The sequence below is a fragment of the Strix uralensis genome, chromosome 9, assembly GCF_047716275.1.
Source record: "Strix uralensis isolate ZFMK-TIS-50842 chromosome 9, bStrUra1, whole genome shotgun sequence".
Classification (NCBI taxonomy): Eukaryota; Metazoa; Chordata; class Aves; order Strigiformes; family Strigidae; genus Strix; species Strix uralensis.
In genome coordinates, this window is record NC_133980.1 from 10,484,649 (window position 1) to 10,509,586 (window position 24,938).

At 42.7% G+C, this 24,938-nt stretch overlaps 1 protein-coding gene across 1 annotated transcript; it reads right to left on the bottom strand.

Annotated features, from left to right (window-relative positions):
- Positions 1 to 3,454: 3,454 nt before the first annotated feature.
- LAMP3 (lysosomal associated membrane protein 3) lies at positions 3,455 to 24,419 on the bottom strand. The gene is made up of 6 exons (XM_074878589.1): positions 24,306 to 24,419; positions 18,993 to 19,768; positions 17,519 to 17,641; positions 14,196 to 14,247; positions 12,136 to 12,303; positions 3,455 to 8,463 (listed from the first exon to the last, which is right to left on the bottom strand). Exons 1-6 carry the CDS (start codon positions 24,349 to 24,351, stop codon positions 8,324 to 8,326), a joined length of 1,305 nt encoding a protein of 434 aa, XP_074734690.1. The 5' UTR covers positions 24,352 to 24,419; the 3' UTR covers positions 3,455 to 8,323.
- Positions 24,420 to 24,938: the final 519 nt, after the last annotated feature.

Consider the following 24,938-nt stretch of genomic DNA (forward strand, 5'->3'; position numbering starts at 1 on the left):
TAGACTACAATAAAGCCTTTCCAAGGTCGTATTTCACATGACCACGTTTTTAATATTAATTATATAGAGAAATTAAAAAAAAAAAACCCAAACAGTAGCACTTAGTCAAAATAAGTATTTCTAGTTGCTGTTCATATGTTTCACAGAAGGAATACACAAGCTATCAATTGTAATTGTGGTAGTATTTAACATGTCTTACATATTCTCCATACTCTGAAGCATTAGCACAGTTTCTTACATAAAGAGCATTCTTGGTATGCAGGCAATATCTGCTTGTTCCACTGATGCTTTTTTAACGTGGCATGATGACCTCTGACACCACGGGCTGAGTGGTAGTAGGTTGGACACCAGATCAGCTTTGGGAAATAGTATGGTCCCTTGAACCTGACCGCAAGAGGCGGTGGGGTCAGCACCTTCTCTAAAGAGAAGATTTAGAAACTAATCTATTAAGTGAAGCTACAACTTTTCCATAATTCATTCACTTTGTTCCTCAACATAACATGCTGACAGCATTGATCCTACTTCTGTCTCTTGAAATCCAGATTTTAAAAACTTTCAGCATGTTTAATTTTTCTCTGAACACAAGATGGCAGCATTTTATGTAGTTTACCATTGAACATTGCAAATTGCTGCAGATATTTTACGATATATAAATCCGAGGTTGTGGAGGAGTTTAAGCTTTGAACAGTAGAACTAATGGAAGTTGCAAACCCATTTATACTGCAAATCTGCTCTTGGTGAAGGGATCCTGCAAGCATGGCTTTTAGGGCTTGCAAAGTCAAGCTGGATCACCAGATTGTATATGCAGATGTTTGAAAATGCAACATAATAAAACTGAAATGCACAAAATAATAATTTTCTCACTGACACCAGTAATACACTTAATGTGCATGTACATAGAGGCACTGTGACAAACCTAGTTATGTACTGGATAGGTTGGACTGGCAACATTTTAAACTTTATTGTGGAAGCTTGGCATATTTTGAAAGCCACTTTACATTAATAATGGGAGTACTTTTCTCATTGTTTTTTCCATGAAATTGTGAACATCATAATTTGTTTGAAATATGAATCTGTTTTTCTTGAGGAGATGAAAAAGGTGTAATTCCATGGGAAAATGAAGGAGGTTAAACATTGGCTGGACTCATGAATCACATTCTTCAGAAATCTCTGGGGTATAGGAAAGCCCCAGCAAAGCTGAGGTTCAAAACCAAGATCTGTGTCTCTAATCTGCACAGATTTTCTGACTCAGATTGAACACTTCCATTTTTCTCAACGGCCATTTATTTTGTTTCTGCATGTGGGAAATGCAACCTACTCCTTTTTAAAATTCAGAAGAAAGAGTTAAGTAAGAAACTGAGCCAATTAAATTATAATTTAATAAAATACTTGCGATCTACCAACTTCATAGGCAATAGGACTGGCAGAAAAAGGGAAATGCAGGTTTTGTTACATTTTGTGGCTAGCTGGGAAAGCCCAGATGCTGATGAAAGCCCAGGAGTGTGAGTGTTGCTGTGACTGATAAGCCTCAGACATGCATACCCCTGCATTATTGGCATGCAGTGGCCACAGTCATAGATGTGAGAAAGAATGTGTAGTCTCCCAGTGTCACTTTACTAGTGAGGGTTAACTTCATAGAAATCTTTCTCTCTTCACTCTTATTATTTTTCTTCAAACGGATGCTTTAAAAAAATGCTTCTTTTTTCTTCTAGACATTGTGATGCAAAAATGTTTCTCCGGTGGATTTGAAACCTTTGTGCTTCTGGGACAGTCCATGGTGTGACTTACACATGGAAGGGTTTTTGCCTTAAAAGGAAAAATGGCAGACTGTTCCTCCATCTGCCATTAAACTTTTTAAAGAAAGAGAGAATTTGAGATATCCAGCAGCCTTCGAGGGTCCACTTCAGACCACCCCCCACCCCAAGGCAGTGAACATGCAGAGGCCCCATCTAAATTCTAATTCATCAGCTGAAATGCATCTCCCAAGTGTGTATTTACTAGATCAGCTTCTAAAACTAACATAAACAAGCCAGGAGCCTTGTCTACTAAATAGGTGTATCACTTAGGTGAGTGTGGCACCAAATCTAATATTGTACCAGGCCAAGCAGGTGCAAAAGAGCAGAGCAAACTGACCCCGCTCTCCTGGCAGCCCTGCTTTTCTACTGAAGGGCAAATTGAGGGGCTTGGAATGTTTTCACCTTGTCACCTGTAGCCCTTAAATTATCTATCATGTAGGGATGTGCACTGACACAAGAAATGGTAATAGCAAGTGAAGCATAATTCTGGTATTTTATCACTGAGGGAAGTTACTTTCTCTCTGCTGCCCTCACTGGCACTTCTCTATCAGGTTAAGTTCCTGAATCAGCTGCTGGCAGCAGAGAAGTTTTTCAACCCCATCTTTACCATGTCTTCTGCTTTCCTGCAATCCACCTAACAAACTTTCCTTCTGTAGCCATGAAGAGCATGACATGTGAGACTCATTCAGCCATTTCACACCCTTATCTCGCTCATCACAGAGAAGGTAGTGTCCTGTTCCCCCATCTGTCTGCCTACCCCTCTCTCCTAGCCAGCCCAGCTCTGTCATACAACCTCCCAACAACAACCTTAGAGGCAATACAAGAGCCTCCACCCAGAACAGGGTCTGGCTGCAGTTATTAGCCAAACTAGATCTAGGCAGATTTGGTTTCAAGTTTCTCTGGAAAACCTTTAAAGATGAAGCTGCAGAATTTTTGAGTGGTCCCTTTTATTAAGAAGTTTACCTCATGCAGTTGTCCCACAGTTATATTTTAAGCTGGCTGTTGATGTCACAAACAGGAAAACCACAGCAAAGTCACACAGAATTGTAGAGTGGTTTGGGTTGCAAAGGACCTTTAAAGATCATCTAGGGCAGCCCCCATCCTTTGGGAAATTCCTTTGACCAACATAGAAGCTACTGAATTCTCAAGTTTATGTGTGGTATTTTCCAAGTTATTTATTTCCTCTAGTTTCTATACCTGCACACTAAAAGGATGCATTCTCCTCAAAAAACTTGTATCGTAATTCCTAAGATTATTATCTGTGAAAGCAGTTTAAACATGAAGTAACAAGCATCTATCACATCTACTGTGATTTATGGTCTGTGTTTATTGGACCAATATGAAACAAAAAGAGATCTAGTTGTATAAAGAAACATACATAGTGAATTCAGACACTCTGGAAGTTGTGTGGAGATTAACAGAAAACCACATAATATTCTCAATACCTTTTTTTTTTGTTTTAATGCTGATGAAGCAAAGACAGAAATGTCAGATGAGCTGCCCAAGCCACAGAAGAAATAATCATCAAAGTTACAGTTAGGATATAAGCATATCTGTGTCTGTGGCTTGTGTCCGGAGCCCAGAGGACCCTACCTGTTTGATAGATTTACTTGCAGTTTAAACAGTTTAGGTAAAAAAGCACCCGAGAGAGAAAATAATTGCACAGCAATGCACACTTTAATGACTAAATACAACCTTTATTACAGAAACACCAATAATAGAAAAATAAAGAGCATATCTTCTCATAGCAAATTAATTTTTAGGAAACATATATTGTAGCAAGCTAGAAGTGATCAACCAAACCATCTTCATACACTCAAGATGTTAATCTACATCTCCCTTCCTCTTTCAACCAGAATAACAGCTGTTTTTTAATTTGGACTTTGTCCACCAGAGAGCAAAAAGGACTGAAAGAAATTAAATCTTGCTTGCGATTTGGCTAAGTATGACATCATCATGCACATGGCTTGCCCGTGTCTGCCTGGAGTGTGCAAGGAACCATAGTGAATGGTCTGGGGTGAGAGCTGCAGCAGAGCGTCAGGGAGCTATAGGGATGTGCTCACCTTCTAATTTCTACGAGTGGCCGCACTGTATCCTGACCAGCACATGCTTGCAGGCAAGTTAAGCATAGCTTTCCTGATGGGATGCATCATGTCATCATGATCAATAGCTTCTGGTTCAGGGGTGGGTTGATCTGAGTCTGGAACTGGGGAAAAGGGTGAGCTGGGGGCTCAACATCGCTGGTCACTTGGACCCAGCTGCAACCTTGCCCCTCCACAGCAGACTGTGCTCTTCTCTCTGCTCTCTGGGTACATGGGCTCATGCTGACCATATAAAGGTTTTTGGCATACAGAATTTTAGGGCAGGTTGGTTGGTAATCCTCTGTCCCAAGCACTGAGCAAGTTGCTGAACAAAGGTCTGACTATGGCAAAGAGCAGCCCTGAAAGGGAAGCAATCTGCCAAGCTTAGAAAATACTGTTTTCATTTGACACCCATATCGACAGGAAGCAAATAAACTGTGAACTGCTGTGCGTGGTATAACTATTATGGCCCACCTAGTGTACAACTAGTTTATCATAAGAGCTGCTTCTTTGTACTGTGCTCTTTTAGGGACTTTTTGCTCAAAATGTTTCCTCAGACAAGATGTTTAAAAAAGAAAGTCTGGCAACCAAGAGCAGTTACACCTATGGAGTCTTCCCACTGGGAGGAGGACCTGAAAGCAACTCCATCAGATAAAAAAGTGCCAGCCAAATATCTACCTAAATTCTGGCAGAAAATATATACAGGCATCAGCTTTAAAAGTTGCACATGGCAACTCGGGGAGCAGCTGGGCTGTCTAATTCTAATTCAGCGTTAAATTCAGAGAGACAACACTCCCTGCTATGCTGGCATGCTGACACGCATCCCTGCTGCAGGCTGTTTGTGTGTTTTGTGGTCAGGGGAGGAGGTGACGGCACGCAGGCTCAGCTGCAGGTGGGAAGAAGGTTGTGCTTTGGGGCTGGGATCTCCTGATGCAGTAAGGAATTCTCCAATGGATCCTTTACTGCTGTAGAGCACTAACTTCATTGGATTAATTTTGCTGCATGTTGGCAGCATTTCATAAGAGCATCCAGTTGGTTCATCAGTTTATATCACATGCACTTCACCTGTGCTGTTTAGAGCAAGCCCAGAGTATTATTCATCTAGAAAGGGCAGTATGCAGCTTCATAAAAATAACAAACAAATAATAGCAATAAGAAGCATAAGAACAAATCGGGTAAACCTGAATCCAAACATTGTCCAATACCAACAGTTTGATTCACTGTAGAAAGAATAAAGTGTGGGGAAAAAAAACATTAATCTTGCATCATTGGTAAAAATGCCAGAGGGTGTCACAAGATTAAACACAGATTTATCAGTCATTAAGAACAGTCTTCTCTCCTCATGTTGATATCAGACGTTAAAGGACTGAATATTAACATAAAGAGATTTTTCAGAACATATCAAAAAAATGCTATATCCATATCAGTAGAAGTAACAAACTGTACAGATCATGCAACCCAACAATCCAAGGAACATGTGAAATAGGACTTAGTTTTCAAGGGGAAAGATGTCTTATTGATCAGTAGTCAGAACATCTTAGGGTCAGGTCATGTGTGGTGCTGAGCTTTTTAGGCAGCGTATGTTGTTAAAATGTCCACATGTAATGGTTTGGGACAGTAACATCACTACTGCATACACAGGCTCATTTTCAAATGGAAGCTTTTCCATATATTTACCTTTCCTGTTGGACATCTCATCAATTTTCTTGTGTTAAAAAAATTAATGTTTTAATCGAGTATAAAAATCTGCTTTCTAAACAACGGATTGATAATATTAACTAACCCTGAGAACTAGAGGGATCTTAATAAGGCAAGGGCCTGGCCAATGCCACTGAGTTCAGTGGGCTGCATGTCCACTGACGGGGGGGGAAGGAAGAAGGGCAAAAATAAGCTAGCTAAAGTTCATTAAGCAATACTAACTGTGCTGGAACCTTTCACAAAGCAATAATTGAAATACTCAGATTGCAATTTGAGTATTCAACTGAATCCGTATCAAAGGTTTGAAAGTTTTGTATTCTGTTACTTGCGCCACTCTACCTCACAATCGTTTTCAACTGCCTCCCTTGCTCACGGCTGGTTCTGACTTCTGTCTTACATTTCCGCAAGTGCAAAAGTGCTTCAAAATTGTCTTTATCTTATTTACTGGTTCATTCAGACTTAAAGGGAACATTTCTGGAGACTGTTAATGACTTGAACAGCTACATATTATGTTGATTATGGAACAGTATGACCATGTTTCCTGCTTGACACAGACCAGCATCTTCTAGTAATTAGTGGAACAAAAGGATTTATTTTCTTTCTTAATTTAAATAAGTAAACTTTCAATGGTTAAATACTGGTAAAATATCAAAACTATTTTTAAAATGCTTAAGGAAAATTGAACTCACAAGATATTATCATCAGTTTTACCTAGTTAAAATTACCTAGTGAGGTTCCATCATCACTAATAATTGCTCAGGATCTGGGCCATAATTAACAGAAATTAAATTAGCTCCCAGAATTTCTATTTTGTTTAGATCCAGATTAAACTAACAAGGAATTTTTGCAGATGACTTCAGTCTTTCTTTTGTTTAATGGGTGCCATTCCACAGTCCTTTTCCAGGCAAAACTTTTATTGGTAGAATTTAAGCCATAACCCTCACTTCTAAGGGGGAACTGTGCTCTTGTTTAGTATTATTTTCTCTTTTGTAAATGTTTTTATACATAAATTCTTATCATTTTGATGTCATTTGCTGCAGTGAACAGATTGTGTGGTGTGTGGGGGTGTGTGTGCGTGTGAGCACATTTGTGCATATGTTTAGCTTTGCAAATCTTTTGTGACGAGATTTTCCTTGTTACAGCAAAGAACATGAACTGAACTTAATCTCAAAAGCAATTACTACTTTCATGCCTTCATCATTGGCTTAGAGGAAACAGACTATAGAGTATATGAATTAGTGTGCTTTAAAGCAACTCCAAATTATTTCCATATGAAAATCCAGCTGCTCAGCTGTGAGCACACTGGATAGCATTCACTTTTGGGCAGAGAATTTGTCCAAGGCCTGTGCAAGCTTTTATTTCCCATAGAAGCCTTGACCATACAGCGTCAGTGGATTTCCATTTGCTCATGGACCTTGTGCAGGTCTGCCACAATTGTGGCCACTTAATCCCAGGCATGTTTAGTGAGCGTGGTATTTTCCCGGATTAAGAGAGATCACAGTGCTGCCATCTCAGTAGAGGGACAGTTACTGAGTTCAGCGGCGGTCACTGTAACAGGTTCATGTCTGAATAGGAAGTGGGTGATTCATGAGCTCTCACAAGACCATGAAATATTAAGCTCCTTGAATTTATCAAGCAAATTCATCCCAGTGCCCATCTATTGCTCTGGCAACCTTAGCACCGGCCCATGTGTCAGAGTGCTTTCAGAATCCTCATGTTAGCTTTCTCCATGTTGTGTTACAAACGTGTGGCAAAGGGATGCTGTGCCTTAAGCACCGATTGCCAAGTGGGGTGGCTTGGCCTGGTGTGGCAGATGGATGGAGTTACCGCCTCTAAACGCCTGCCCAGTTCTGCATAGACATCTCAGCTGCCTGTCAATCAGCTCCTGAATTGTGCAGTTTGCAGCATAACACTTCAGGATAAATTTACCAATGTCAGATTGCTCTAATGTGCTGTGCTTTATGAGGCTGCAGTTCAAGAATTATTGGCAAGAAGTTCAGACATCTTTGCAGTAGGGCTGACAAGAAATGACAAGTGATAATTTTGGCACATAGTGGTCAGGCAGACCGTGTATGACCTCAGTTGGGTAATCTCTTACTTGCATACACAATCACTGGAAACTAGAAAATTTTCTAAAAATACTGCCTCCAGAGTAAGAGTCACATACGACCACTGCGTCTTTGCGAAGGGCTTAGTAGGAAAAACCCAAGAATTTACGAAGTGTAACCCTGTAACAGCACTGGTGACAACTTGCTTGTCACACTTACACTTGCCCTGAGACTTCAGCGTACACAGTGTTCCTGCAAGGCTTTCACTGAGCTCTGATTTAACACCGTTGTCTGTAGCTGTGGACCTCTGTTTTATTCACTTGAAGGTCATATCACTAGATTAATCTGTTTTAATAAATCTAAATGCTATCTTTACCAAACCTGATAGATTTTCTGTGGGATAGCAATATTGCTCACTTTAAGCTATTTTTAGGCATTTGATTTAGGTGGTCTGAAATGCTTCTCACTTTGGGCCTCTGGACTCCATCTAAATTAGATGCCAAGAATAGCCTAAAGTAGATGGTGTGAGTTCTCTCCTTCCAACCTTAAAGAAATCACTTCCAGAAATATTCATTAGCTTTAAACATATGCTGTCATCCCACTTAAAAATATGGCTTCAGGACAGTGAGATTGCCAGGTAGAAGCTAAAACTCCTGTGACTTCTCTACTTGCTACACACATTTGGAAGTATAAGGGCACCTCAGATACGTTGGTATCCTTGATGCGGTTTTCTTCTGGAAATCAGGAAAATGGCAAACCCAATGACAAGCAATCCCAGGATACTCAGGCCAACCGCGATGGGAGCTGCTTTGCTGTTTTTATCAGCAAAACATTCTTCTTCTGAAATAAAAAGATCAGAGACTGTGTTATAGCAGAACACTGCACTCATAGACTATACATCTATGTTCCAGAAAAGTTAGCAAATACAAGCCAGAAGTTCTCAAAAGCGTGTTTTCTTTTTTTTTTTTTCCTTTTTCCTGAGCTATACTTATCACATTTTTACCTGTGGTGAACCTTATCTCAGGGAAACAATATTTGCCCCTTTCAAAATAGCTACATGCTTCACTGGAGAATGCTCTTTCATGTCTGCAGTAATTGTTTTACCACCAAGATCAGTACATACACAGTAGGAGGCTTTCTTGCTGATAGCAGATGTGGAGCATCACACCACGAAGTGCAAGTCTAAAAATAAAGAGCATGGACAAAAACTGCTCCTATGTGGCATCTAATTGCTTCTGCCCAGTAAAAACAATGAGGCCAGAGAAGGGAGCCCATAGTCCAGCACACCATTAGCGCAGCAAGGATCCTAGTTAAGTCAGTGTTTCCTAAGAAAAATCAAATTCTAATTGTTCTCTGTGTTTAAATCAGAATATTTGTGGATAATTGTGACTAACTCAGAACATCAAGAGATTAGGAAGGCAGAAGCCTTGGCTTAGTCCAGGGGGGTGCTTTAGCAGTACCACTGTAATTTTATTGTACGTATGATGATATCAGAAAAGGTTTTGACACAAATAATATCTTTTAAGAACCATCCAAAGATACTTTCACTCCCAATATACCTCTTAGCTACAGAGGGGGCAAATCCTGACTTCTTCAGCCAGTCCCTACCCAAATGAATATTCAAGTCATCTTTTGATTAAATGGAAACTCATTACTTAAAAATAAACTTCCAGACTGGGGTAAATCAGTGGCTTTCCTGTGGAGAGACTGCACCATCTGGGTCACTGACATAAATGGAATATTTACCCAAGTAACAATGGCAGGATCAGTCTCAAATTCACAATACGAGTGTGAAGTGAACTGGGAGTGAAGGCAAGGTCTGGGAATGATCACTAATGTGTTATTCCAGAACTGGATCAGACCTACATCTTCCATCTGATCTGTAGGAATGGTCCTTCCTTGGGCTCCAGAGAAAGAAAGACCTCCAGGACGATGCGCTGAGTGGCACCTGAGTAGCAAACTATTCTCTAAGTAGGGTAGTTTGATCAGCTAAACCCCACAGTATATCCCAGCCCTGCAGTGAATCCAGTTTATACCCAGGTTATGAGGGACATCCAACACCCTCTGCCCCTTTCACTCCCTGTGACTGTTCCAAAGCAGATTTCAACCACACTCTAAGACAAAACCCTCTGTTGTCATTGTCTAATTCTGATGACTGTACTGGCCCAGACTGTAGCTTAGCTTGGGCTTTTGCCCAATGGGAATCTTTATGCCGATGGCGGGCAGTTAGCCCAGGGAGCATGTGGAGTACATGACATCATGTCACAGCTCCAGAGACTCCACATGGCTCTCGCCAAAATCTGAACCTCTTCTCCTCTGATCCAGATGGTGGTTTCATGTGATGCCACAAAGCCAAAGGCATCAGCATTCTACTAGATGCTGCCTTTTAAAAGCTTTGGTTAATGTAACCTGCTGTTAAGGAAGTGAGCTGAAAAGTATTTACATTTGAGTATTGCAAAAGCCAGAGATGTTTGAATTGGCCATTTTGATTTGACGAAACCTTGGGCTATGAACTCTAGGGAACTGTTTCTGAAATACTGAAGTGCCATTCAGAAGACGCTTTTACAGCTTTCCGGCCTCAAACAGGCCAAGATACTAAAGTAACACTGCTGCAGTCTGTATAAAATTGTAAGGAACTTGAAACCAACGATCATTAGTGTTTTCTTTTTCTTCCCCTTTTAAAGATAAGCAAATCAGGAGCAGCAGAAGTGAAACTACCAGTCTTGAGACACTTGAGGGGAGGAGACTGGTGATGTGTATAGAGTCATTCCTTCACTGGGGATTTTGTCTTTCAAAATCTGCATATACAGCAGAGGTACGTAACAGTTTCATAACTATTTCATGGCCACTGGGGAATTATTTCAGAGGTAGTAGCTGCTTTCTCAGCCCTTTGATTAAGAGCAAAAGTAATTTAATTTTGTATTTGGTATTGCTTAGCAGAGATTAGTCTGACCTTTGAGGGGGTGGGGGAGAGAGAGAGAGTGTGTTTTTAAGCTCTGTCTCCGCTAGAGGTGAGGCTATACCAAAAGCCATAACTGAACTCACTCGTTGTACAAATTTGAATGGAAATGTGTGGACCAGATGGGATCCCACGAGTTGTTCCAGCTCAGTGTCATGCCATGAAAAAAATCTTCATGAGAATGAAAGCATAGATTGGTTTCTCAGTGTGGCTTTTACAAACTTAACGAAAAGTATGCAAAAAAAGGTCCATGTCTTAAAAAAGCCCCAAATGTTGTTTCTGATTATATTCCTTTTAGAATAAGAAAGGCAGCCAAAATGGTGAACTAACAAAAGAAGAATCACTCAAACAGAGCCAAACTGAGTTAAAAGACAGATCTAAAGTAAAAAGAAGAATACAGGGGCAGTATTTTGTAAGCATGCAGAAAGTCAAATGTCAGAAGAAGGGAATGTTTTCTTAGTGCATCTGAAGGGCTGGAGAGCTGACAAGCCTATCTGCCCACCTGAGTTCCTCTATGGAAACACCCTGAGAGGAAGTCACAGAAATGTGAAGAAGTACAATTTGAAAGAGACCACAGGGTCCCATCTAAATCCACCTCTCTGCTTTCTGTACGGTCTTTCATGCACCTCATAAGATGTAAGGTGATAGACCACGAGAATGTCCATACTGTGGGACATGGGAGTTTCCTGATGCACCCAGCAGACCTGGACCCCACCGCCTGGCCAGGTCCTGGCTGCATTGCTGGACAAGAAACAAGGATGACAGCATCTCATTTCCCTGTGGAAGGAACCCCAGGTGAGGGTGTAGGGAAGTTGTGATGAGCCCAAATACATTCTCCCAATGTGTGTAATCCAGAGACCAGGGGAGTCATACTGGTCTGTCTCTGTCTTTTACCAAGCTACATGGTTGCCTCTTTGTAGCTGTACTCAAGAAAAGACAAATTGCAGAGATGAGCATCGCACTTAGTTCTGAAACTGGGAGCATGCCAGTCGTGCTCCTTCTCAGGAGCACATTTCATCATGTCTAGACACAGCTGCTCTGAAAGTATCAGCCTGCATTCACAAGTGTCCCTTATTAGTTGGAAGTTTTGCTGCTGCAGCTGTGGGACATCATGAGTGTCAAAAGCCTTTCAAAATAGCTAAAATATGACTATATCGAGAACAATGACCTTGAACTGAACATATTAGGGGATTGGGCAATGCAATGGTGGTGAACACACCTCCACTTACTCTGGGAGAAAATGGGTGAAGAGTAAAACTGTGGTGTTGAACATTTTTAATGAGAAGATGAAACAGAAGGTACTGAATGCAGGAGGGAAACTTTTCCATCTTCCACACATATTAGCACTGTGTTGAAAATGGCTCAGAAAGGGTGAGAATACAGCAGCGGGCAGGTTACATTATTTGGGAACTATTAGAAAGCTGTGACTGTGCTGTAGGTGTAACAGGATCACCACATGTGTATGGTTATAATCTAGCAGATTATATCTATCAGACTACCAGAGTGCTGACATATAGATCTTGGAAGGGTGGAAAGCGTATCCTTCTACTTACCTTTTCCAAACTGGTTACCAACAATATCAAACGCCTGCAGGTGCATATTAACAAAGAGTAGCTGGAAGTTCTTCTCCAAGCGGAAGGTTTGCTTGCTGGCACACTTAAAGGAACTCCCCAGCTTTGTTGTAAACAGCTTCTCATGTATGGCTGCATAGTAAAGCATACCTGGAGGCCATAAACAGAGACAAATGAGAATCCACACTAACTGTTGAAACCAACATCTTTCTGAGCTAAAATGGAGGATCCCTGGTGCTTTAGCAGAGCAGCAGCCACAGATGTGACTAAAACATGGACATTTTCCCCATAATCTATCAATTACATTTCTTCCATGTTTTAATGAGAGCTGAGCTGGGCAACTCAGCTCAGCTTGGGTCTGAAAAAGTGGCTAAAATTTCAGATGCTTCTTCAAATCATATTTTAACAACCTGAGTTTGCAAGAGGGGGTTAGGACTCTCACGGGAGCAGACAACTATCTTAGGTCTTCAGCATGGCTGTTACCAGACAAAACAGAGATATTATCTCTAGCATGGGAATTTGACATCTCTAGTCTCTATTGCTTTAGGTATTAAATATGTTTTTAACCATATTTCAGTGTCACAGTACCTTATGGAAAATACGGCTCTAGTTCAAAGCACAGAAAGATCTTGTAATGTTTACGCATATCCTCCTTGGAAAGCAGATATATGAGTTTAAGACAAAATCATCCACATCGTCAATTCAGCATCACTGTATCTCAACCACAACTGCTAGCATAATAGTGTGCAGCATACTCCTGGTCCTCTTTGGTCAAAATCAGTACACCAATGTGTATTGATACAGTTAATTCAGGAATTTTTATCTTTGAAAAGATACAGGCTTGCTCACTGCAAAAATACTGCTGGTGGACTGTGAAATGGCAATATTGGGCAGAGAGACAAACAGCCAGGGATAGCCAGGTCTCTTGCCAGCATCACTGTGGAGGACTCAAAATATATTTGAGGATTTTAAAATTTATGATTAAGCTGATCAGTTTGTATTTGCTGCAGTTTGTGCTTAGCAATGCACAGGAAAACTCTGGTCATTTAGACTGAGAACATCCCTAGGAGACTGTCTTTTGGATCAGCTTTTCTTTTACTTTAATTGCTGTAGATCAGAATAGGCTCCACTTGAGTTAATAAAAGTGCTCATCAGTGAGAAGAAAAATAGGCACTGGGCTTCCAAAAAGCTCAGTGCTATTAGGACACACCTAGTCAAGCTCCTGATTTGTTTTTCTTCTTTCAGGGACAAAAGTCAATCCAAATATTATGAGTAACAAATGGAGAAGTGACATAATATAGTTGTTAAGCTGTCACAGATTTGATATATTGGGAAGAATTTGTGCAAAATTAACGTCAGAGAAAATCTGAAGTGATGACTCAGAATTTTTCTCTCTGACCTAAATGATGTTCTCTTAGCATTTCTTGGGACATAGGATCTGGGGCAGTTCCTGACTGTTCAAATGGGGAGAATCAGGGCTATATAACAAAAAGAAATTCCTATCGCCTGAGAAGAGCACAGACAAGGTCTAGGATTTCAGGATGGTTTGAAGAACCTCAGCCTGTGTCCAGTTCTTATTTTTGCCAAACCAAAATGTCAGATATGCCGCCTCTCCATATTGGTGCATTTGAAATCTGTATATAGCTCTGCATTTCTGTGATCCAGATACCATATTCATTTAGTTTGCTTATTAGATTGGAAAGACACATGCAACTGAACCAGAGTCACAGCATTTTTGTGTGTTTGCAGATAAAAACTTCGGGGACTCTTTTGCATCTTAAATTTAGGTTTGAAGTAATCTCTATTCTGAAAGAGGTGGGGCAGGGAAAGATTTTGAGGACAAAAGGAAAACTGAACAATTCTGATGAAACTGTAGCCCCGTCCCTTCTCTTCCATTTTCATACCATAAGAATCAGGTGAATGACACGTTGAAAGCCTGATAAAACACAAAATTTGCAAAATCCAGTGTTTTAAAGATATGATAGCCTATCCTATACCCAGAACAGTTTGATATGAAATTAAGACAGTGTAAAGTCACTGACCTTCAGACTGTAATCTGGTCTCGATTTTACTGACATAGTATGTTGGAGTTTGCTGCAAAAGAAGATATATCTTTATTTGTAATACATCCTCATATTTGTGAAAAAAACACAGTTCACCACTGCAAAATGATCACAAAGAATTTCCCAAAGAAACACATTTTAAAACATGACCTTCAAGACCCAAGAACCAACTTGCTTGGATGCATTGCTTTTTCTTTTCCAGATCACTCCATCTAATAGCTAAGAAGCTGGCGTAATGCAGCAGTCTCGGCTACATCATGAATTCTGCTCAGTTCAGTGAAACTGGACCACGCAGGCGTCATTTTACAGACGCTGCTCAAGCTACAGCGTGAGACTTGTGGTAACCAAAAGTAGGAAGGAATTAAGCAAACATTGCACAAATTAACAGGCATGTGATAAGGCCATTTTATTGTTATTCACCTGTTCTGCTTTCACTGAGAGTCCCTACCATGCTCTCCTGAGTAAGCCTGCCCTGAACTAGTCCAAGCTGACCTGCAGGCCGACTGCTTGCAGGACCTAAGCCCACACCTTTAGAAGCATTCATGACTCTCAGCGCTGCAGTGCACTTTATGCATAGATGCCCTTCATGTGAGCAAACTGTAGAAAGCAGCAGTGCTTCTGTGCTGATCATTATTTTGAACTGGGAGAAGCCAGCAGCAGGCTGAGCGCCGGGAGCTCCTCTCATGGTAGCACCACTCATTTCCTAGTTTGGCTGCCAACAGCAGTCACTACAAATGAGGAAACAGCAACCTGGACGTGTAGGGGAGAAATAACTGTTCTTTCCACCCTGCTGACACTGTTGGTTCTGGCTGGCTTTTTTTCATATGCCTACAGACTGCTGACATAGAAAGCACCTAGTACAACAGCACAGAGCAAAATTTCCAGCAAAGTGTCCTGTCTGCATGTGCCCCGAAACCCTGGTGCAACCTGAACTCTGTCTTCCCCTGGACTGTCACAAAGTGAGAGCCAGCCCTAGGAGCTTTTCCCTGGTAGCAGTGTTGGAGTATAATGTGAGTCTTTATGCAGCAGTCCTACTATTCATTTTAATTCCAGCTGTGAGCACACTGGGACTGGTAAGTGCAGCTGGTGGATAAATGGCAGCAGACATGAATATCTCCTGTGCGGCCAGTTTGAACATTATGCAGTTTAAAAGCTGATAAGACAGATTGGGAAAGTTTAAGAAAGAAATACACCAGAGAAGAGGTTCTCAGCTTTATTCCTACTTAAAGACATAAACAGGTCAAATATTACCAATTTTTGGCAGCAGCACTCTGTTCTGTTTGGCCACAGTTAATAACTTTGCTTGGGGAAAACATCTGCTCCTACTTCATGTCTTGTGGGTTGGTTACAGAACTTCCTTTTTTCAAGTTCTTTGCAAAAGGCAGCTGGCAGTGGTGAGTACTGAGCCAGCCGTTCACCTCCCGCTACCCCGCACCAGCACCGCAGCCCCAGGGCCTGATCCAGCTCCTCTTTCACCAGTGAAAATCAGAGGTGCCACTGCTGGAGCACTCCTGGTTCAAAGCAGTTAGAGAGGGTGTGGGGGCCAAACACATAAAAAACAGCAGCAAAATGATTTCTTATTAACTTGAATTTCAAAGAAGCCTAAGCTGAGCCCTGCTATGCTCTTCAGGCTTATCTTTAAGTGAAGGGTGGGTTGTCTAATGCTGTGCCAATAACCACCTTTTTCAGGGCAAGACAGGTCAAGTACCTCCTAAAGGTTCACATCACTCTCCTTAGCACTGCCACAAGCTGGGGCTTTCATGGGTACTTGAATCACCAGCCTTTTTCTAAGGATCCTTGTAACAGAAAAGGCTCCCACTGTTGCAGGAAGCATACATTTAAAGCAAACACTTGAGGTCTGAACTGATCCTTTGTTTTAAAACAGCTCCTTTATTTTTTACCTCATTTTTCCTCTGTAGTTTTTAGAAAACTTTCTGCCATAAACTAAAATCAAGATATTATTAACTGAAATCTTTTCTCTGCTCAAGCAGTATTGAATCAGGTGTGGTATAATTTGCTGTTGCCTCTTGGACTTTCTATGGAAGTGACTGATTAGCCATTTGTACTTTTCTTAAGTGTCACTAATTTGAGCTTGGGACCAGGTTGTAAGATTGATATTTGGCTCAATTAACTGAAGGACACAGAACAGCGATGGCCAGATGCAGCTCTGAACTGCTATGGAGCTCCAGGACATGGCTTCAATGCACATTACACTCAAGAGTTTGATGGGATCCAACCTGTTCCATATTCCTCCCTGCCCATTAATGACTTTCTACACAGTATTGTCTTTAGCCCTGCTGGCATCACCATCCAGCCCTCACTGGCTTTCAGATAAATAGTACTGCGTGCTGCCTCCCAAAATGTGTAAACCATGTAAATGTCTGAGGGAGCAAGAGGATGGCTGCATGCAGCTATTTTCTGCTGTGGTTGTAATAGCAGCAACACTCTTGGTAGCTTATGTTAAAGCCCCGTCCACAGATGATGCAGTCCCAGTGGGGAATGTTAGTATCAATAGACACAATGTAGAAAAGAAAGCTCATTTTCCCACTGTGTAAGCAGGGCCTCTCTCTTGCCCAAGTTTCTGTGTGTACTTGTTATGTCTCTATGGTGTGGTGCATTTTAAGGGCACTTACCTACAATTTTGTTGTCGTAGTTCACTTGTTTGGAATTTTCCACTCAAAAATCAGATGAAATTAGGCCCCTTCAGCTGCAGATGGACTGTGGCTCCAGAGCACTTACAACTGCCCAGGCTGCCCTTTGGATTTAATAACCACAGCTGGCTTTTGGCTGGGCAGTTGTCATACTTGGCATTTATGGGAAGCAAATAATTGACCTCACCTCCATTCAGGTGGTCCCTGAGACACCATTTCATAAGAGGAACTTGACAGTGAGTCAGAGCTCCTGGCACACACACCTTGTTCCTGCACAGGGACTCCAGTCCCAAACCCATTCCCTCTGTCCCGCTCCAGTGCAAACAGCAGACCCAGCCTTCCCACCCACTAGATTTTTACCTATGTAAAAATGAGTCTCAGATTTTGCTTGGGGCTATTTCCAGACTTTGTGCTGCTAGATGGGTGGCTTTAACAAGTGGCCTCCAAAGGTCTTTTCCAACCTGAATTAATCCATGGTTCTATGATTCTAGACTCTTGGGAAGGGCAGGAATAATCGTGCCTTATATACAGGTGGAAAACTAGCATAGAGATGGATGAAATGCCTTTTCCCACAGCACAGCCAGATCAAAGGCAGGCTAAGTTCCAGCTCCCCGATCCTAAACGCTCCTTCCCTCTAAATGCAACAATTACCTTTACAAAGGTGAAGTTTATAAACCCTCCGCTGAAAGTTATGTTCAGCTCAGACTGCTCTGTCCCACAGCTTCCAGACGTCTGTGTCGCATTGGGGTTGACAGCCATGTACTCCATCCGCTTCTGTGGAGAGAAGAGACATTGCAGGGCTGCTGAAGAGGAGGGGGGGAACTTAATAAGAAACACACAGAGATGTATAGCTGCTTTTTTTTAACCCCAGACAGGCTCTGTGTGGCTGAATGAACAGGCCAGTGGTGGTGGCAGCCTAATTGCTGTCTGCCAGGGCCATTCCCCACTCATAAACCAACACTAACTAGTGCTTCTCTGACATGTCCCTGAGCTGTTCCAGTGCATTAAGCTGGCAGAAAATAATAGTTTTCTGCTCATTCGGTGAACTGATATGATTCAGAGCAGGGTCAGAGGAGCACCAGTGGTAATTTAAAAAGAGAGAGCAGTGGGAACTTGTGCCTGAAGGCAGAGGAAAGATCAAGACAGAAGCAGGCAGGGGTTAGATTGGCTTTGACATATGATGCTCCTCGTATCACCCCAGCCTCCTCGTTATGTCCTGCACAGTTCATCTCAAGCATCGGCCAACCCACGTTGGAGTCTGAAAGGAGAGCTCTGCAGCCCTGAATAGAGTTTGGCTCCCTCAGTCTTATCTCAAACACACCTTACTTTTGTAATAAACATCTCAGTGTGGTCTGGTGAGGTTGGGAATCATGCTCCCTGCCTGGCTTTTGCCAGGATGAGGGATGAAAATTACTTTTACCAACATGAGATACTCACCCCATGTTAGAAATATTCAGACCCCAAACAAGAATATTTAGATTTGTAATGGGGATGGCTCAAGGCATATGAACTCCAGAGCCTGAGGATGTAGCCACACATATTGTATTCACGGAGGCTACAAAACTGTAAGTCTGAGGCACATAATCACCATTTTGGGTTTGATGACATCTTTTGCTGAATCATTCACAGTGGATCACTGCTAGGAGAGGTTACCAGCTCCCCAGGCCCCCTGCTCTGATCCAGTCTGGCAATTCTGTGATCCTAAAATCTCCATGTGTCAGCATCAAGACAACCCACCTCTGAATCCAAGTCTGAATTGACAATTTCTTGCCTTCATTGCAACTCGCACTGTCAAGCCCTTCACTGAAGTCAATTCAGATTTTAACTAGTCTCCCATTCTGGGAAACACAAATAATGCTGAAGGCTGATTTACCCCCCAGTATTGCTACCACATATACATCACTGAAATAAGAAAGCACCCATACATCCCACTGACATCATCATACAAGCCAAAGTAGAGCAGCTGAGATGCTGTGGCACAGAGAAGGCCTTAGACTGGTAGCAAACCACTTGTTTTTATCATACAAGCTAACTTCTGAAAACTGCTTTGAAAGAAGTAGAATAAATTCCAGCTAATGAAGAAACAGTCACTACAAAGCTCAGCCTTGTAGTGCTTCCACCTCACCGTCTGTGTATTTTGAGCCATCAGTTGCAAACCCATGACCGCTTTGACGCAGGTCCTGTTCCCACTGGAAACGGTGTATGTGCCAGTGGGGATGAGGGAAGGCTGCGGTACGAGAGTGGGTCTCACTGTCATCGTAGTAGATGGGATGGTTGTTTGAGTGCCTGGATGAATGGTTGTTGTGTTGGTCACGGCTGTGGCTGTTAGACTTGTATGCGCTGTTGTTTGATTTCCTGACCCTGTGGTGGGCTTTACAGTTCGCGTGGTGGTGGCTGTAGTGGTTATGGCAGCAGCTGTCATCTGTGTAGCTGGCGTTGTATGATTTATGGTTGTGTTTGTGACCACCACTGTCGCTTCTGTGCTCACATGTGTTCTGGCTTGCCTGGCTGAGGACATTGGTTGTATGGTTGTGTTCTTCACTGCAGGTGTAACCGTTTCCATTGCCTGGGTTGTAGTTGTGTTGTCTGCTGACGTTGTGGATACCACCGGGGGAGATTTCTGGCTGGTCACTTGTATGGTGGTTGTTCCTGCCTGGGCTGCTGTGTGATGGCCTGCAGCTGTTGTTACCTGGCGCTGGTCTGTTGTCTGCACAGTTGTTCTATGGCTTATGGGTGTTGTTTTAAGAGAGCCTGTGCTGTTAAAATGAACTGTGGTGCCTTGATGGGGTGAAGAATGATAAAGGGAAAGTGGCTGAGCAGAAGTAGCTGTATGGTGGAAGGATGTGGTTTCTGGAGACAGTTCGACCCTGAGGGCCGCTTCAGCAAAGCAGGAGGAAAATGCTGCAAGGAAACAAGTAAGTCAGCAGTCTAGAAACTTTTACATTTAACATTTCTGTTAAATGATACCCACAACATAACTGCACTGATCTTGTTATCAAATGGATGATATGATTTTATTCTTCATTTGGCTCCAGTCATGAGAGGACAGTGAAAGCAGACATGCTGTAGGACTATCCATAACTTTTCACCACTCCCCCAATCTTCACACCTCTGAATATACCCATCACAGTGGAAGCACATTGGCTCCCAGCTTCCCACATGCTGCTTTTACTGCTGAAAAAGCCAGAGGATGCCAGAGGTGTGAGCAGACCTTTCACAATCCCCAGGCAGCAAAAGAATTCCCCTGCCGGCAGTAGTACAGCAAAATTTGCTAGAAGCAAATTATCAAGGTCTAAGGAATATGAAGTGGGTGCAACAGGTGACAGGGTGGTTGGTTACTTACCAACAAAGCATGGGGAAAGGGAACATTTTTTGTGTGTGTGAAGGAAGTGAGGCAGCATAATGGTCTTGCGGTGATTCACAATAGTCTGGGAAACCGGTCTGGGAGACAGGGAAATTCCAGATACTTATTTATGGTTTTATTGTAGCTATGCCAGCTTGAACCCTGAAGTTCTTCCTCCTGGGAGGTACCCAAGGGGATGCTCCAAAGAAGGAGAGACCAGCCCTCTTAGTGATGGGCTTTCAGCAATGAGAAACAAGTTTCAGGCTACAGCATCCAGGGCCATTTTGGACCACATCTGAAAATAGTTGCAGCACCAAAATTACGCTTCCATCTTATAACATTTACAGAAACCTGTCCTTTGAACTGAAAAGAAAATATCTGGCTCCTAAATAACAAAGTGAAGAAAATGTGGTAAAAGTATACTGTAGAATAGATGAAGGTCACAACTCTTCTGCTTGAGTCTTTGACTGTGAATATGCAACAAGACTCTGTAAAGACAAGGTCAAGCTAAAAGAAATCATAAATCACTGACATATATGAATTCCTTGATGTGCATGAAGCTTCAGGTGTAGTTAAATGCTTTACTGCCTAAATTAGGTGGAGGACAGAGATTAATTCTCCAGTTTGGAGACAGAAGGGACCCAAAGTCCAAGATAGCTCATATTTCTAGCAGTACAGCTCCACTGAGGATGCCACATCATGTTGTCTGAGAAGTTTGTTGTATGCTGGTTCTTCCAAAGAAATTTCTTATGAACCAGTATCAAAGGTTTGTGGCAGGCAGGTTGCTGAGATTTGGATTTTAGGAACGATTAAGGCCAGAGGCACATTCAGAGTGGAAATGGCTGACATCTCACAAGCTCTTCTTCCTTTTATTCATTTATTTTCACTCAGTGTGAACAGAGATCTTCAATAATAGCTGAATTCACAAAATCTCACCATTTTACGATACACATAAACTAAGAATAATAAACCTACTGGGTTTTGAATCAAATTCAGGATCAAAACCAAAGAAATGAGAACAGATGTATAGATCTGAACCCACACCACAATTTTCCCTTAAAAATGGCTACGCTAGAGAAGAGCAGAAGTGTAGATGTATACTCCATATTCCTAAAATTGCCTAAAGTTTCACCTCTGTGCAGTACAGACTGGCAGTGTAGCTGTTATCATCAAAGAAGTGCAACAGTTGAAAAGCCACACAAATGACTGGACAGATCCCTCAGATTGTGAATTTTATTGGAAGGAACCTAAAAATGCCATAATTAATATCATACTTTAGTTAATTTTCTCACTTGCCCCTAGACTTTGCCACACCTGCTGGCAGAGTTGAAAAGCAGGTAACATCTCCTTCTCTGTGTGCCAGTGAAAAATCAGAGCAGTTGCCACATACCAGCTATAGGCAGTTGCACCTAAGTGTATTGGCACGATAAAAACAGAAAAGAAGAAGTTGCAATTTTCACTCTTCTTTCCCCTGTAAGACTGCAAACCAACCCACATTTAAATTTACACAAGTCTTAAATAGTCAGTACTTCTTAGTTTTTAGTTAACAGATTAGTTTCAATTACTGACCATCTTAAGCCATGGAGAAAAACATCATTTCACTGACACAGCTTTTCATGATATGACATTTCACCCATAGCTTTTAAATGAAACTTCCTTTTCTCCAAAAGGTCATTTCAACCTAACTATTTTTCATTACAGAAGCATTCAGCCTGACCGGGTCACTGAGGGGTAAAGTCAGAAATGTTTCTGGGGTGACCTATGGCTCGTGCTCACCAGGTGACCTCCCCAACCGCTCCTCTAGCCTCCCACAGCTCTCCCAAGCATTTTGGAGCTTCTGTCGGGGCACGGCCACGCTGCTAAACCTGTTGGCTTGAGTCATCTTCTCAAAAGGCATTTGCACACACGAGCTCCCAGGGATGAGTAAGGATTGCTCTCTGGTTGCACCTAGTGGTCTTGGCTCTTCTAGGGAGGCTGCTGGAGGTAGCTCAGTAGCTCTGCTGCGCGCAGGGGCAGGTGGGCCCATGGGCTGCCTGACCTACCCTCCAAGGAGGGCCTGGAAGGCTTCCCCACGGCTCTCTCCACATTGCAGCACTGCCGCGCGGGGAGCCTGGCGCAGCTCGGCCAAGGAGCCGAGTGGGGGGCCACTACAGCCCTTGTCACAGCTCTGCCCGCAAAAGAGGCCACAGAACAGCAGAGAATTGCAGCTCTGCATGCCCTGTTAGTCTCCTTTTTTTTTTTTCCTGTGAAGCCAGCTCAAAACTTCATATGACCAACGTTTTGCTTGAGGAATGCGTGTTCCCTGCAGTGTATCCTCCTGGAGCAAGCAGCTGCAATCCCCTCATCTCACCTCAGCTTCAGAGCTGTGCGTTACAAATGTCAAGGGCTGCGTTTCTGCCTGGTAAACCTCCATGCACACAACATTCCAGAATAAAATTCTCAGAAAAGGATCAGAGCAGCTCTCAGAAATTCGCTGTTCCCAGTCTGGGCCTGGAGCCCCCATTTTCATGCTTTGGTGACAAGTTTCAGTCAATGCCAGCAAAGGAATGTCACCACTCTGCTCCCAGGAATTATGGTGGGAAGTGGAGTGCTCAGTGCCATGATCTGGCTGTGACATTTCTCAGCCTCCTGTCCTGTAATAGCGTGGGTGAAAAAAACTCTTGCTGAGCACTTTTTCCTCTTCTCACCTAACCACACACTCATGCTGCTCAGCCACCCAGCAGGTTTGTTCTGCTTTTTATGCTGCCCAGAAGGAACGCTCGTGTTTAGCTGGCTGATTTTGTGTGGACACAAAAACCTGACCCAGCTCCTACAATCACTGAAAACACTCTCGCCAGCTCCCGCTGCTTTGGTTTGAGTCCTTGAGGAACTCGAAAAGTACCAAGATTTCCTGAGAGGTTTCAGTACTGTCATAGTTTCCCTCCAACATAGGAGCAGTTTCTTAAACCTCCACCATCAGACCTTTATCCCTTAAACTCTAATTATGTTCAATTCCCTATCTGCACAAAAAGACGTGACTTAATAGCATTAATAAAACATCACAACAAATTACTAAAGGAATGATCAAAAATGGATAAGGAGATGAGGAAACAAGTTCTTTCTGGTCAAAAAGATGCTTGCTGACCACTGAGTTATTAGTGTTACTTATAGATATATTATAATAATTATATATATAAAAAAGTGTTACTTATTATCTCAGTCTGATCTTGCTCTCCTTTCGTGTATACATTTTGGGGCTACTTCAGCAGACTGACTGCGAAGCGGGTGTGGGAAAGCAGAGCAGATACAGCAGGAGCTGCTTGTGGTCAAGTCCCTGGGTTGTTTCCCTGCTCACTGTGCTGGGAGGAGGACGGGGGTTGTTATTAGTGTGATCCCTGTATGCCGATGGCAAAACACACTGCAGAAATCCAGCTCCCCACCAGCGAGCTCAAACCTTCAGCCATTACACAGATTAAATCACGCTCCGTTCTCCTTCACACAGCAGATGTTGTACTGCTGCGGGTGTTCAGGGATGACTTAACGTGCTGGGACACATCCTTGACCAGGCTGGCTCCACAGATTGTCACAGAGCAGCATTAAGGATTGAATGGTGACTTTGATGCAGTTTGTCATTGAGACAAGCCCCAGCCTGCCTCCTCCAAGCCCCCTGCCTCACTCTTGCTTTCCTGATCATGCTCTGCATCTTGCAATGCAGACAAACAACTCGAGCAACGCTCCCTTACTTCTTCTTCTGCTTTTTCCACTCAAGACTTTGTCAGTTCTGGTGGTCTGGAAATTATTTTTAATTAAGAAAGGCAAACTCCAAAAAGTCTGCTTCTAACACTGTTTTGAGCTGACTCCATCACACAGAGTTTATGTCACCACAGAGTGCAAGGGAAAATACACAGGAAAACAACAGACTAAGGTATACCAGCTGCAATTAAATGAATTTACAGTTATTTCTTAGCAGTGAGACTTTACTAAAAGCACCCTTTGTGCTAGCAACAAAACTATTTAAACTTTTCAGTCTGTTAGGTGCTGTCCTGACTGCAAGGAAACAAAACTAGCATAGTCTATCTCATTTTTCTGATAGAAATGATGGAGAATATTACTCACCACAGGCGAAGGTTAGCAGGATGAACTGGCGTGTGCTCCTCCCCATGGCCAGCACAGCTGCAGGTCTGAGAGATGCTGCTTCTCACCGTGGAGCGGGTGGAAAGGAAATCAAGGTTTTCTGGGGACTGCAAAGTTTCACTTTATGCAGGGAGTGCTCAGTCACATGGCTGGAAAGGAGGTGGAGAGAGAGGGGGAGACCGATGCTTCTCCTCTGTACACTACCAGAGGAGGAAATAAATGATAGTTAGGAAAGAAAGTGAAAACAGAAAGGACTGCTGGGCTAACTGGGGGGAGGAGAGGCTCCCACTCTGCAGCTGAGACCAGGGGCTCTGCTAGGCCACGTAAAGCTTCACGCATCTCCCCCCAGTTTTGATAACCTGGTGCACACTGCAGCTGTACCCTAGCGGAGGGTTACAACCCTCAGCACTTTCCCTGTGTTCTTTAAAAAAGTACTTTCTTTAGGGCCAAACTCTTTTGTGTTAAGGCACAGAAGGGAGAAGTGTGATCTTGAGTCATCTCTGCAGAGCACCTGCTAAAAGTGAGACAGGGCTGAGCAAAGCCCCACACAGGCTCTGGTCCCACCTGGGGACTGTCAGCAGCCTTTGCAGGGTGGTTCAGTCCTGCTCCAGGGAC